The following is a 14,587-nucleotide window of genomic DNA, read 5'->3' as shown; positions in this document are numbered from 1 at the left end:
GAACTGATATGCAAACCTATCGATACCGATCATTTCAGATGGCTGTCCATCAAACTCCATCCAGGGGCTCAGAAAGGACCACCAGAGCCCCGCCCCCCAGGGCCCTGCCCTGCCCTTGAAGGGTGGCTGATTTAAGTGCAGCGCAAACCTTCTAGCAACTGAAGTCCACGTCGACCCACAGAACTACAGCCCACGAGGGCTTGTCCTGAGCCCCGACTCGGCAGAACAGCCCGGGCGCTGGGCAGACGGCCCGCTAACGTCTCCAGGGAGCCCCGGCTCAGCCGCGCAGGCTCTGCTCTGAGTGGGGCCGGGTGTGAGGGGCGGCGGTGCCCCTGGCGTGGCGGGTCCCACCTGGGGCAGGTGGAAGCAGGTGGTCCAAGAGGGGTTCCCAAGCCTGCGGGCTCAGAGGGGCGGGGCCCCGCGCTCCTCAGACAGCTTCCCTGGTGCTCAGAGGCTCTTGCCGGCTCACCACTAAGAACTCAGGCTGCGCCCGAGACTCAAGACAACACGGTCCGTGTGGCTTCACCCTTCACTCACCCACACGTATTCGGGGTAGTCAGCCAGGCGCCTCAGCCCTTTGATGACGGCATCCCGGTCCTCCTCCCATTTCCGTTTGCAGAACACGATCTCCAGGAAGTACCACGTCCAGCCGATGAGGGGCACGTACAGCAGCTCCCTTTTAGCCAGGACTTTGGAACTCTGGGGGGAGGGCAGAGCAGCTGGCGCATCAGGACCACAAGGTCCCCGAGGGCACGCCCCCGCAGGCCGCCCCCAGGACTGGCTGTCCTCGAGAGACCCTGCCTCTGAGTGTGACGCTCTTGGTAAGCATGGACCCAGAGTGCAGGAGCCACCAGATGGGGAAACTGCGGGCAGGTGGGCAGCACGGGAGCCAAGGACCTAGAGGTTGCGCTGGCCGCCAGGCCCGGGGCTCCCCAAGGAAGATGCCAGGGCCGCCACGCACTGCGCTTCCACCGCAGGGGACCCCTCATCCTGTCTCATCTGAGGCAGCTGAGCCAACCGGGGGAGGAAGGAGTTGAGAGGAAACGCAGTAACACCTGGTCTCACGAGCAAGCCCTGGGGCAGCTGGGGCAGCCTGTAGTCCCAGGTGCCCTGCGGTCAGCCATGCTGGGACTCCTAGCTTGCAGGGACCAGGGGCTAAACCAGAGGGAAGGCCAGACCCCAGGGAGCCATGCCAGCACCTCCCTGGGACCCCACGTCACTTATCCCACCCTCCTGCGACCCCCGCATCTCGCAGCCCACTCCCTCCCGGGAACCCCACATCGCTCACCCCCAGCACGCCAAAGCGCTCACACATGGTCCACCCACAGAGGAAGTCGATTTCGAAGTTGTGGTTCAGGATGATGACCACATGCTCCTTCCCGAAGTGGCCCACCGTGGCCTGGTCGGTGAACAGGGTGCACTCCGTGCATGACCACCACTCCAGAAGCATGACCAGCTCTGAGAACACACAGGGAGGGACGTCGGCGAGGTGCAGACCACCGCACTCCGGGCCGGGCCCCCCCCCCCCCCCGCTCCCTGACGTGGGCAGGGCTTGTACGGTATCAGCCTGACTGGCATTTTCGGCTAGAAATGAGTTTTGATGGTTTATGTTTATGTTTAAAGTTAAGTTTTCTGAAATTCTAATTACGCCTCTCTAAGCAAAAGTCAGGGGAGAAGTCAAATGAACGCAGAAGAGATGGAGGAGGGAGCCCGTTTTAGGTGGAAGTTTTTCTGACCAACATATCTGAAGGACTTAATTTAAAACGTTTTTTCTTAAAAATCAGATCTTCACTTTTCTTAAAAATCAAATGTCCCATAGGATGGCACGGTGAGCAAAGCATGCGCTTATTAAGAGAATACACCATCAGCATTATATTACTATTATTAGCAACAACTACAAGTCATTGAATACCGACAGGATACCACGTGCTCTGCTATGTAAATTACATACGTTATGTCATCTACTTCTCAGGCGACTTGAGTTAGTGCTATTATCATTCCCAAAGCACAGATAAAAAGTGGTGGAGTTCCAATCTCAGCCCAACACACCGAGCCCGGGGCTCTGTGGAAAGTTTCAGAGGAAGCTTAAAAACACAGAAATAGACAAATAAACTAGGGTCCTCGTCGGGCTACAAAGGGGTCCTCAGTTTATGTACGTTAAGCACTGTAACTCTTACCCACGTTACTCGTTACAAGAGTTTAGGTGGATACCTTTCTCGTCATGTCCGACTGCAGTTCTCACAGGTGCTGTGCACTGACGGGATAGCACACGTTCAGTCCCCAGCAGAGCAGGAAGGGGAGGCTGCAGGCGCACAGCCAGCCAGCATCACACCCACCACGGCCAGGCGCCCGAGGAGGGTGGCCTCAGACCAGGAAGTATGGCTCCCAGGCTCAGGACGCCCACCAGACAGCCTGTCCTTTGTTTGCTGGACACCAAGCCATCGGTTTTCCGGAGACTGGCCCTCAGGGAGGGAGGCCAGGGAAGGCTGATGGGGCAGGACAGCCCAGCGCTTAGACAGTGGGCTCTGAGCCTGACTGCCTGGGCCTCGGTTTCCCTGTTGACAGGAGACAATAGTGGCTTCCTCACAGGGCTGTGGGGGACTGGATGGGACTCGGCACGGGGCCTGGTTTCTCCTTCCCCTTAGTGTCCCCACCAGCCCAGGTGGAAGTGGGGGGACACACAGCTCCACCCCACGTGCTGGCATCTGAACTTCCTTTTCTACACAAGGCGGGGACTGGACGGAAGGCCGACTCTCAGGTAATACCTGAACACTCTCGAACCACAAGCCGCGGTCCCTCCTACCCTCGGGGCAGTCAGAGGAGGGGTCATAAAGAGGTCAGCTCCAGGACATGCTCGCCATAAGCTTCATCAAGGGACCAGAGAGGGCTCTGAGGGGACGCAGGCCAGGTCAACAGAGGCAAACTCCCCCCCGGGATGCACCTGTTAGCCTGGCGACTTCCAGCCAGCACTCAAGGCATGAAAAAAGACCCGAGGAATGGAAAGACAAGAGGCCCTGGACAGACGGTCTCCAAAGAGGAGTTACAGACGGCCGGCAAGCCCACGAGTAGATGCTCGGCACCACCAGTCGTCGGGAGAGCGCAGGCCAGAGCCACGGCGAGGCAACCACGTCACGCGCACCGGGACGCTGTCATCTAACGGACAGACAGTAAATAGCAGGTGCTGGTGAGGAAAGGGTGCCTGGGACCCCTGACGCTGCTGGTGGGGACGCGAAAGGCGCAGCCGCGCTGGAAAACTATGTTCCAGACCGAGTGGCCAGAGGCCCCAGCAGCTGCACCACTAGGCAGACGCCCAGGAGAAGCGAGGGCAGACGTCTGCGCAAACACTTCACGGCAGCGTTATCCACAAAGCCGCAAAGGGGCAACGACCCAGATGTGCACCAACTGATGCGTGAGCAGGCAGCGCATATCCACACAGGGTGACGTCTCTCAGGGACGCGGGAACGCGGGCCTCACACGCGCTACGGTGTGGACGAACCTTGGAAACACTGAGCTCCGAGTGAAAGGAGTCAGACACGACCACACACCGCGTGGTTCCATTTGCATGGAATGTCCAGAAGAGGCGAAGCCACCGAGACAGGGGGCAGAGCAGTGACTGCCAGGGGCCGGGGAGAAGCCACCGAGACAGGGGGCAGAGCAGTGACTGCCAGGGGCCGGGGAGAAGCCACCGAGACAGGGGGCAGAGCAGTGACTGCCAGGGGCCGGGGAGAAGCCACCGAGACAGGGGGCAGAGCAGTGACTGCCAGGGGCCGGGGAGAAGCCACCGAGACAGGGGGCAGAGCAGTGACTGCCAGGGGCCGGGGAGAAGCCACCGAGACAGGAGGCAGAGGAGTGACTGCCAGGGGCCGGGGAGAAGCCACCGAGACAGGGGGCAGAGCAGTGACTGCCAGGGGCCGGGGAGAAGCCACCGAGACAGGGGGCAGAGCAGTGACTGCCAGGGGCCGGGGAGAAGCCACCGAGACAGGGGGCAGAGCAGTGACTGCCAGGGGCCGGGGAGAAGCCACCGAGACAGGGGGCAGAGCAGTGACTGCCAGGGGCCGGGGAGAAGCCACCGAGACAGGGGGCAGAGCAGTGACTGCCAGGGGCCGGGGAGAAGCCACCGAGACAGGGGGCAGAGCAGTGACTGCCAGGGGCCGGGGAGAAGCCACCGAGACAGGGGGCAGAGCAGTGACTGCCAGGGGCCGGGGAGAAGCCACCGAGACAGGGGGCAGAGCAGTGACTGCCAGGGGCCGGGGAGAAGCCACCGAGACAGGGGGCAGAGCAGTGACTGCCAGGGGCCGGGGAGAAGCCACCGAGACAGGGGGCAGAGCAGTGACTGCCAGGGGCCGGGGAGAAGCCACCGAGACAGGGGGCAGAGCAGTGACTGCCAGGGGCCGGGGAGAAGCCACCGAGACAGGGGGCAGAGCAGTGACTGCCAGGGGCCGGGGAGAAGCCACCGAGACAGGAGGCAGAGCAGTGACTGCCAGGGGCCGGGGAGAAGCCACCGAGACAGGGGGCAGAGCAGTGACTGCCAGGGGCCGGGGAGAAGCCACCGAGACAGGGGGCAGAGCAGTGACTGCCAGGGGCCGGGGAGAAGCCACCGAGACAGGGGGCAGAGCAGTGACTGCCAGGGGCCGGGGAGAAACCACCGAGACAGGGGGCAGAGCAGTGACTGCCAGGGGCCGGGGAGAAGCCACCGAGACAGGAGGCAGAGCAGTGACTGCCAGGGGCCGGGGAGAAACCACCGAGACAGGAGGCAGAGCAGTGACTGCCAGGGGCCGGGGAGGGGGCAGAATGGGGGGGGTGACCGCTTCTTTATGGGGTGAAAATGTTCTACGATTAGACCGTGCTGATGGGCCCATGACTCTATGAATACACTCAAACCGCCGGACTGCATGCTTTAAATGGGTGAATTTCACCCCGATAGCTGTTTAACAATTACAAAGCAGACGGAAACAGGGACTTTCCGGGTGCTCCGGCAGTTAAGGCTCCGCACTCCCCACGCAGGGGGCCCGGCTTCGATCCCTGGTCAGGGAACTAGATCCCACATACCGCAACTGAGACCCAGCACAGCCTGATAAACAAACATTAAAAGAAAAAGAAAAAAGAAATAAAGAGGCCCAAGGTTAGGCTGACCCGTCCATCTGGAAGCACAGGCAGCTGCTGGGGGCTTGGTGAACACCCCACCCAGGCGGCGGGGACCAGGGCTGAGACAGACCCGCGTGCAGCTTGGCGATGGCCTGTTCCTGTCCCTTTCTCGATGACGGAGGCCTGGGCAGACCTCCATGTGTCAGCTGGTCACGTAAGAGCCTGTGGCTGAGGCCACTGCTTCTGAAGCAATTTGCTCGGGAACAAGGAAGGGTTTATTCATTATTGTAGTCAGGACATTTATTTTATTTATTTATTTTTGGCTGCATTGGGTCTTCGTTGCTGCACGTGGGCTTTCTCTAGTTGAGGCAAGCTGTGGCTTCTCTTGTTGCGGAACACGGGCTCTAGGCGCACGGGCTTCAGTAGTTGTGGCTCACAGTCTCAGTAGTTGTGGCTCGCGGGCTCTAGAGTGCAGGCCCAGTAGTTGTGACGCACGGGCTTAGTTGCTCCGAGGCATGTGGGATCTTCCCGGACCAGGGCTCGAACCCGTGTCCCCTGCGTTGGCAGGCGGATTCCTAACCACTGCGCCACCAGGGAAGCCTGTAGTGAGGACATTTAACTTGAGGCCTACCCTCCTCACAGATTCCGAGTGGACAGTACAGTACTGGTAACTGCGGGCCTCTAGAACTTACTCACTGTGTGTAACTGACGCTGCACACCCCTCTGACAGCGCTCGCCCCTTCCCCTCCCCCAGCCCCGGCAGCCCCCATTCTCTCCTCTGCTTCCTTGAGCTCAATTACGTTAGGCCCCTCATATAAGAAGGACAAGTGCAGTCTGTCCTTCTGTGACTGGCTCCTCCACATCTTGTCCTCCAAGTTCACCCATGTTGTCACATACGGCAGGATTTCCTTTCTAAAGGCTGAATAATATTCTCTTGTACGTATAGACCACATTTTGCCCATCTGTTCGTCCGTTGATGGACACTGACGTTGTTTCCACATCTTGGCTATTGTGAACGATGCTGCAGTGGACGCTGAGGTGTGGCCGTCTCTTTGATGGGGAAATCCTGCGATGCTTTCTCACCACAAGTCTGAGAGGAATCAATACAGCCTCAACCCACTGACGTAAAAATCACCCGGCAGGGAGGGTGGCGGCCTGGATGAGCTGCTCCGACCTGCGGGCCCCTCGTCCAAGGAGCAGGGACCTCAGCCGTCCTCTGGGGAGGATGCAGAGCCCGCAGGGGGTGCTCAGGACCCCAGTGAACCCGGCTCTCCCGGCCGTCCCTGTGTGTGATGGAGGAAGCCCTGGACGAAGCGAGTAGGGGTGCGAGTCTAAAACCGCCCCAGACACGGAATTTTCTAAAAAAGCCACCTTTCAAAGTCATTTCTTCACTTAGGCCTGACAACACGTGCCTCACTCACGTGGGCACTGACGCCGCATCTAAAGGCTCCTTGTTTCCACGACCGCCTCCCAGGATGACCTGCAAATCACGCTGCTGGACACCACAGCGCCGGCTCAGAGCTGCCACCTGCGGGGGACGGGCCACGTCCGCTGGCCACTCACAGGTGGAAAGGACGCCGGAGCTGCGACCCCGTGGCACCGTCCAGGCACACGAGGACCACTGCATGGGACTGTGCGCTCATCCCTGGGCGGCCTGCACGGGTACACCGCCTCCTCGCTACACGGCAGGCTTCTGTGGGCGGGAGCTCTGGCCAGCAGCCAGGATGCAGGGGAGAAAGTGCTCATGGGGTGCGGGCGGGGTGCCTTCCCCTGGCCGCACACCCTCCCCTGGCAGCACCTGGGACCTGGGCATTTCTGGTCCAGCGCGAGAGGTCTGGCCCAGGTGGGGCTGGTGAGCAGGACTGAACTGAAGACAACACCGGCAGCCCCTGCAGGCATTTTCCCCCGCCCCCCCCATCCCCACCCCGGCCCTGCCCGGAGAGTGAGCCCAGCAGAGGGCTGCCTGCAGGAAAGCGGCGCGGCGAGGCAGCTCTGTTCCACCAGCTGCCAGCATGGCCCGGTGGGCTGCTCAGCGCATGTCCAGCCACATCCGTCTCTCGTAGATCGTAGATCGTAGATCGCTACGCCGCGGCCAGGGCTGACGCCGCGAAGGTGCTCGCGGTCAATTTGGAGAATATTTTGAATGAGGACTTTTTTTGTGATTTCCTTCATTCAAACATATGCTTTTTGCCCTAACACACATGAGGAAGCCATGCTCTGCACATTCCAACGAATGAGTTTTTGAAAAATTCAAACTTGCCTACTAAGAGTAATCGTTTATTTAACAGCGTTGTACGCACATTCTACGCGCTAATTTAATCTTGATGGTCCAGCTGAGAGGCGCCGTCTCTGTTTCACAGACGAGAAGGGTGAGAGCCTTGGCTGAGGTCCGCAGGGAGCCAGGGCCCCAGCCAGGCTCTCTGGGTCCACATCTGTGCCCCTAACACAGCACGAAGACTCCTCGGGCCTGAGGACGACGAGTCACCCTGGGCTCGGGGGGACAGCAAAAGACACCTGGCATCACAGAAGGAACACAGGGATGCTCGCAGAGTTGAAAATAAAGCAGTGGTTCAGGGTCGCCTACACCAGGGGTTCCCAACCCCCGGGCCGCAAATCGGTACCGGTCCCCGGCCTGTTAGGAACCAGGCCACACAGCAGGAGGTGAGCGGCTGGCCCGCTAGCGAACCCCATCGCTTGCATCACCGCCCTCCGTCCGCGGAAAAACTGTCGTCCATGAAACCGGCCTCTGGTGCCAAAAAGGTTGGGGGCCGCTGGTCCGCACATTGGTGTGACCCTCGCTCACCCCACATGCCCACGGGATCGGGGAAAGCTTTCACCAGCGCAAATCCGGGAAGGACTCCTGCTCGTGTATTTAAGAAATGGACAAGTGGAGAAGCCCCCCCGATTCACCAGGTCCTGGGGGAAACTCTCACAGCATGTGGGTTCAGTGGGCACCTGTGTTCCTTCCAAATACTGGAGGATTTTACATAAATCTTAACTTCTACCTCAAGTTTTCTTATTTTTATGCTTTTTTATACTTTCTTGCCTTAAAAAATGAATTTGTCTTTGCTTTTTTAATCCATCTTTTTCAAATAGTTTAGAAGTTACGTTTGATTTCTGTTTTCTACCCTATACTTAGTTAACAAAGCCTTAAGGAAAGATCTCTGCTGTCTTCCTGACAAATACAAGAATGATGGAGTCCGAACTTTTGTCCCCACTCCTGACTGACAGACTGCCTGCCGCTGGTCCTGTCTGCTCTCAGCCACGCGCGTTGGGGCATCGTTATTATTTTATATGACTGTTTAGATTTACCTACTTACCAATTTCTCAGTCCACCAGTCTTTCTGGTAACTCAGACCCTACTTTCTCTGATGGTTTTTGTTCTTACTAAAGAATATTCTTTAAAAAAATTTCAGGTGACGATATACTCACTTTTTGTTCCCCTCAGGCTGTTTGATCTCATTCTCAGTCCTGAAAGGGCACTTTGCTGGATATAGAGCTCTAGGCCGAGGCTGGAGACAGCCCACTGCCTCTGGCTCTGATGACATACGTTCTGCCGAGTCAGCTGGGAGTCTGTCAATCTGTGTAGGTGGTCTAGCTTTCTTTTCTGGGCGTTTTTAAGATCTTCTTTTTGTCTCTGGTGGTTTGTGGTTTCTCTGTGACGGGTCTAAGTGTGAACTTCTGTTTATATACCCTGCTTCGTTTACATTTGCTTCCTAGAGCTACAGAATCTTGTTTTTCATCCGTTCGGGAAAATTCTCAGCCATCATTTCCTCCAATGGAGCTTCCCCTTATTCTTTCCTTGGGTACAGGAGTCCAAGACCTGTTTCATAGACTGTCACTCTCCCCTTACATCTTTTAACTCCTGTTTTATATTTTTCATCTTGTCTTTCTACTGCGATCAGGATGATTTCTTCATAGTAATGTCCAGTTCACTCACTCTCTCACTAGCTGTATCTAATCTGTATCTAATCTAAGCTGTAACATTCATTCACTAAGCTTTTACTTTTAAAAAATATTATAATTACCATCTTTATTCGCCAGAGTTTGGCTGTTTTGTAGCGTTTTAACTTCAGAATACTGCCGGAGGTGGAGTCTATGATTTTCATCTAGTTGGCATTTGCCCTTTAGGTATGTACTCACCTCCCACTGTATGTCCTCTATGATAGGATTTCTAATTCTCCTTCTCACACACACATAAAGGTGGCCTTTTATTTAGGAAAAAACCGCCTGGGAACTGAAACTATCTCAGTTTATGCTATTTATTTATCGCAGTTTAGACTATTTACGGCTGGAAGCACAGGCAGGGCTGCCGCACCTTGCGGGGTGGGGGGGGTGCACACACCTGGGCGTGGACACTCCTATGGCCGCTTAGCTGCCGTCTTCCTGCTCCTGCACTGGGAGGGGTCACAGGGACAGGCACACAGACTCACCACTTCCCATAGGAAGTAACGTGTGTATTATTTTCTCTTCATTGTAAAAGAAACGCGTTTTTATGCTAAGAAGTGTAAACAGCACACAGTATGAAATAAACACGAGTCCCCGCCTTCCTTCACTCCCGGGGTGGTTACGTCTTCTGTTCACCCTTCAGCTTTCTCTAAGCAGGGGTGGCCACACACAACTGCAGACACATCACACACGTGTCTTAAAAGTAAATAAATGCAGAGCACCCTCTGTGCTTTGCTTTATCGCTTCCGTTTTCACTTAAAAATGTATCTTGAACTTGGCTCTCTAGCAGGACAGAGAGATTCTCCCTGTTGTTCTTGGTGGCCGTGTGGGATTCCATCCGGTGGACACACCACAGTTAGCTTCCATTAATGGGCATTTAGGCTGCTCCGTTTTATATTAGTCTTGTGTTACTATAAAAGTGGTAACATGAGAATATCTGCACACATATGTACTGCTGCAGGTATCTTTCTAGGTTACATTCTTATTTGGTGGAATATTTAGGTAAAAAAATAGAACCGCGTAAGTTGTCCATCGCTACCGGCAAACTGCCGTCCAAAGATGTGCCCCGTGACCCCAACCTGCAGGGCGAGCGGCCCCCCACGCCCCCCGTCAGCAGCTTCTAAGTCTCTGTCCAGCTGATGGGTGAAGACTGATTCTGTTTGTACAAATGCACACGCATCACAAGGGCGTATCGGTAACACCTGTACACGCCTAAACACATACATTTAATTAAGAGACGGGGGGGAGTCCTTGCCTTTTGCAGAGAGGTACCGCAACATTTACACGTGATGGCAGGCCGCCCCGAGGGTAGCTTCACTGTACTCTGGTGAGGGGGTGACTGGGGGTCTGGTGACCCAAGACTGGCCACGTATCGGCGGCAGCTGTTAGGCCTCGGTCATGGTGAACTGACTTTATCATTGCTCGTTTCCAACTCCCCAGAGTACCGCGCGAGACCGCGTGGAACTGCCACCTCTGTGGGTCCAGAGGCTCAGGGATCGGGCCGTCACGTGGTTCAGCCCAGTGAAGAGCTCAGGCCAAACCCCGCCCCTGCTACAGCTACTGGCCAGGAGCACCCCCGGTTCCTGCCGGGGAGCGGGAGCCAGCCCACTGTGTCTCGTCTCACCACCACAGGCGTTCACCCCAGGGGCCCTGCACTGGTTTGTCCGGGACCGTCCAGCAGAAAGGGCGCCGTCCTGACTGTCCGCGGCCCCCCGATCCCCGCCGTGCACACGCGGGGGGTACTCACGGCTCCAGAGCGAGTATGCAAGGCGGCAGTTGAGCCGGCGGTACAGCTGCTTGTTCACGGGCCAGAGGACGAGCGTGCAGAGCTGGATGGAGTTGATGATCAGCCCGCTCACCACGAAGACGAAGCCGATGAGGAGGTGCACGACGAACTGGGTCTTCAGGAAGGCAAGCAGGCCCATGGCCACAGCTCAGTAGCGAGTGCAGGGCCCTTCACTGAGAACAGCCGTCCTGCAAAGACGGGGCCGGCGGTCAGGTGGGGCGCCAGGGACCCCAGGGGTGAGGGGCTGCGGGCGGAGGAGGGGTCCACGGTGCTCACGCCAGAGCCCAGATCTGCAGACACCCCCCACGGGGTCCTCATGCCCTTCCCTCCCGAGAGCGACGTACGTACGGGGCGGACGGGGGAGCTGACACACCGTGCACGCAGGCATCACCCGCAACATACACACACATGCACACACACACACCTTACATACACACCACACAACGTATACACACATGCATAAAAGAAAGGAAGAAAGAAAAGACTAGAAGAGATGCACACAAATATTAATAGTGAGTATCTCTAGGTAAAGGCATGATGGGTAATTTTTCTTTTCTTTTTTTAGCATCTTACTTAAAAGATCAAAACTGCACACTCAATCTCTATAAAAACATTTCAACTACTGTCTTTTAACTCCCAAGCTGCTGTACCCTTTTTAGCTGAAAGGCTTTTGTTTTGGTCTCTAACGCAGAAGCGGTGACCCCTCGGGACTCAGCCAGCTTCTCCCGCTTCCCTTCAACACTGGTTTCTTGGTTTCAAAGATGAAGCCAGAGGCTCGCATTTCATGGCTGTACTTGTTCCGCGAGCTGCCCTGGAATCTCGCGTGGACAGAAGCAAGCAGACGGCTGGGACGGAGCCCTGGCACTCTCAGAGCCGGCCGCACCGCAGCCTGGTGGCTGCTTGCCTCGACCGCGGCTGGGTCCTCCAGAGACGGGCCCCACGCTCTCCGGGATGCGAGTGGAGTGGGCTCCAGAGGCCTCCAGGGTGGCCACGCTGGGCACACCGGGGCACAAGGGCCTGGCTGCTGTGCCAGGCATGAGGCCACGTGACTCCAGAGGATGCCCTCCGTCCGCCCTTGGCCCCCGAGTGGCTGCGTGAGGGGCGGGGGTGGCGGATAAACCAGCAGCCACGTGGGGAGGATGCCCGGGAGGACAGGGAAGGAGCCGAGGCGTGGGAGTCCCCAGGGGAGCCGGCCCCCCAGGCCCGAGCAGGCCTTCTGATGCCCGCAGCCCCCGAGAGGCCCCAGCCCCCCGCCTTCGTGTCCAAAGCTCTGACCCCGAGAGGCCCCGAGAGGACGCACGTGCGGCGCTGCACACGCTTCCTGCCACCGCCTCCTAAACTCGCACGAATCCGGGGGACGCCGTCACTGCCCCGGGGGACGCCGTCACTGCCCCGGGGGACGCAGTCACTGCCCCTACGTGACGGGCGAGCAAAGGAAGCGCAGAGGCTTTTTGACTTGTTCAGGGCCACGCAGCGCAAAGCAGGAGGGCCGGACTCCAGTCCCAGCAGGGAGCCCCGCGCCTGTGCCCCCGTGGGCGGGGACCCCTCTGTAACGCACAGACTCACACATCAGCCAGGCCAGGCCTGGGGCCAGCTGCCTTCTGGGACCAGAGAGAACGGCTCTGACCAGACCTGACGCTGCCGCCCGGCATCTGGACCCGCACCTGCCACCAGGCGGGCTCCCTGCACCCCCGGCCCCAGGAGACCAGGCTGTTCCCCACCCCGCCATCCTGGGTCAGGCTCAATAACCGTGTGGGCCACAATAACCAGGGTCCCCAAAAGCCAGCTCGAAGATCGGCCCGTCAGCTGTGATGCTGTTAGAAGCAGGTTCCCCAGGTCCGTGCCAGACCTGCTGGAGAATCAGCTTCACAGAGGGATCGCTCACACACGCGCAGTGTGAGGGCACCTGTCGGACCGCTGCCCCATCATGACCAAGCAGCTCCACGCCCCCCCAGCCCCTGGCAGCCCCTCTGGGCTTCCTGACACGGGATCAAGCTTCCTTTGCTAGAGGTTCACATAAAGAGGCCCGCATGGGACCTGCAGTCCAGCCTCAGATGGCAGGGCGGTCTCCAGTCTGTCCGCTCACCTGTTCACCTGCCGACGGCAGCAGGTGTGCGGCCTCTGGCCCCGCACTTTCCCCAGCGAGCCTCTGTGCGGACACAGGCCTTCCCTCGGGAATCTGTTTAACAAGTCCCAGTCCCCGGTCCATCTCCTGAATCTCTGGTCGAGGAAGTCCATCCCCAGAGGCCCCAGAGAGCCGCACCCCCATCTGGAACGGCCCCTCAGCCCCGCTTGGAGGTGAGCCTGGCCGGGGCTCCTGGCTACAGTCGGCTGTCCTCCCTGGTTGTCAGTCTGTCCCCAATGCCCAGATGTGGGTCTGGTGTCCTTGCTCCCTGTGGGCCAGACCCTGTCCTAAGGCACGTCAGCAGCTGCAGTCCAGGCCCCTCCCACCTGCCCCTGCCACGAGAGCACCCAGTGCCCACCATCTGCTTGGACATCGCTGCCTCTCGGCCTACCACCTCTGACCCAGCTGGGCCTGACAGTCTTGATAACACGTCAGTCACACGTGCTAACTTGGAGGACCTTCAATGACGGTGGGGGAGGGCTGACCAGCCCCCCCACCCCCGCAGAACCCACCCTGCTCCGCAATCAGCCCACACCCTCCCCAGCTCTCCCCCCAAGGCCTGCAGACTGGTAAGCAGGAAAGCATCAACTCGGCAGCCCCCAGGAGCACTGGCTCGTGTGCAGCCCCTGAAAACATTAAAAAAAAAAATAATAAATATATATATATATCATCAGAGAATTCTAAGTTGATTTCTACATTTTGAAACCCAAGTTTAAATATGCAAGGGGCATAAATTCTGTCATACTGTGAACTTTTAAACATACAGATCTTCCTTAACTTACAGCGGGATTACATCCCAATAAACCCATCGTAAGTTGAAAATATCTTGTTAAGTTGAAATATATTTAATACACCTAACTTCCCAAACATCAAAGCTGAGCCTTGCCCCCCTTAAACGTGCTCGGTGTAAACTCACATTATCCTGCAGTTGGGCGAAATCACCTGACACAAAGCCTATTCTATAGTAAAGTGAGTGTCTCCTGGAACTGATGGAATACTGTACTGAAAGCGGAAGACAGAGCGGCTCTCTGGGCCCAGCATGGTCGTCAGTGCACTGGTTGTTCACCCTCGCGATGGCGGGGCTGGCGGGGTTGCAGCCACCACTGCCCAGCATCAGAGGGAGCGTCTGACCGCATGCTGCCAGCCTGGGAGAAGGTTAAAGTTCACAATTTGAGGGCTTCCCTGGTGGTGCAGTGGTTGGGAGTCCGCCTGCCGATGCAGGGGACACGGGTTCGTGCCTCGGTCCGGGAAGATCCCACGTGCCGCGGAGCGGCTGGGCCCGTGAGCCATGGCCGCTGAGCCTGCGCGTCCGGAGCCTGTGCTCCGCGACGGGAGAGGCCACAGCAGTGAGAGGCCCGCGTACCGCAAAAAAAAGAAAAATTTGTATTTCCATTGTACGTCCTCTACAGGATCTCATTGTAATACCATTTATTATGATTGAGAGTCTTTCACCAATCATCTTAGCCTAACATGTAACAAAAATATGTATGAATATTTAAATTTGATTTTTACATTTCTTGTGCATAGGTTAAATTTAAGTTTCAAAACTTCTTCTGGAATATTTGATGAAAATCCACTCCTAAGCAGTTCAGCCTGTGTCACCTTAGAATCTGGGCATTTGCTTGACCACAACGCCATGATCA

The 14,587-nt window shown here is 57.3% G+C and overlaps 1 protein-coding gene across 2 annotated transcripts in view; it reads right to left on the bottom strand.

Moving 5' to 3' along the window:
• The window catches only part of AGPAT3 (1-acylglycerol-3-phosphate O-acyltransferase 3), a 70,533-nt gene that overhangs the window by 17,240 nt on the left and 38,706 nt on the right, over nucleotides 1–14,587 (bottom strand). For both annotated transcript variants that reach the window (XM_082654449.1, XM_082654448.1), the window contains 3 exons: nucleotides 10,781–11,007; nucleotides 1,289–1,458; nucleotides 538–699 (listed from right to left, as the gene is read on the bottom strand). In XM_082654449.1, the coding sequence (XP_082510575.1) occupies nucleotides 538–699; nucleotides 1,289–1,458; nucleotides 10,781–10,958 (510 nt within the window). In that variant the 5' untranslated portion in view covers nucleotides 10,959–11,007. The remainder of the gene's footprint in view (nucleotides 1–537; nucleotides 700–1,288; nucleotides 1,459–10,780; nucleotides 11,008–14,587) is intronic.

The sequence above is a fragment of the Grampus griseus genome, assembly GCF_964374135.1.
Source record: "Grampus griseus genome assembly, chromosome: 5".
Taxonomy (NCBI): domain Eukaryota; kingdom Metazoa; phylum Chordata; class Mammalia; order Artiodactyla; family Delphinidae; genus Grampus; species Grampus griseus.
The sequence above is the reverse complement of the archived record's forward strand: the minus strand, read 5'-3'. Positions and strand labels throughout refer to the sequence as shown.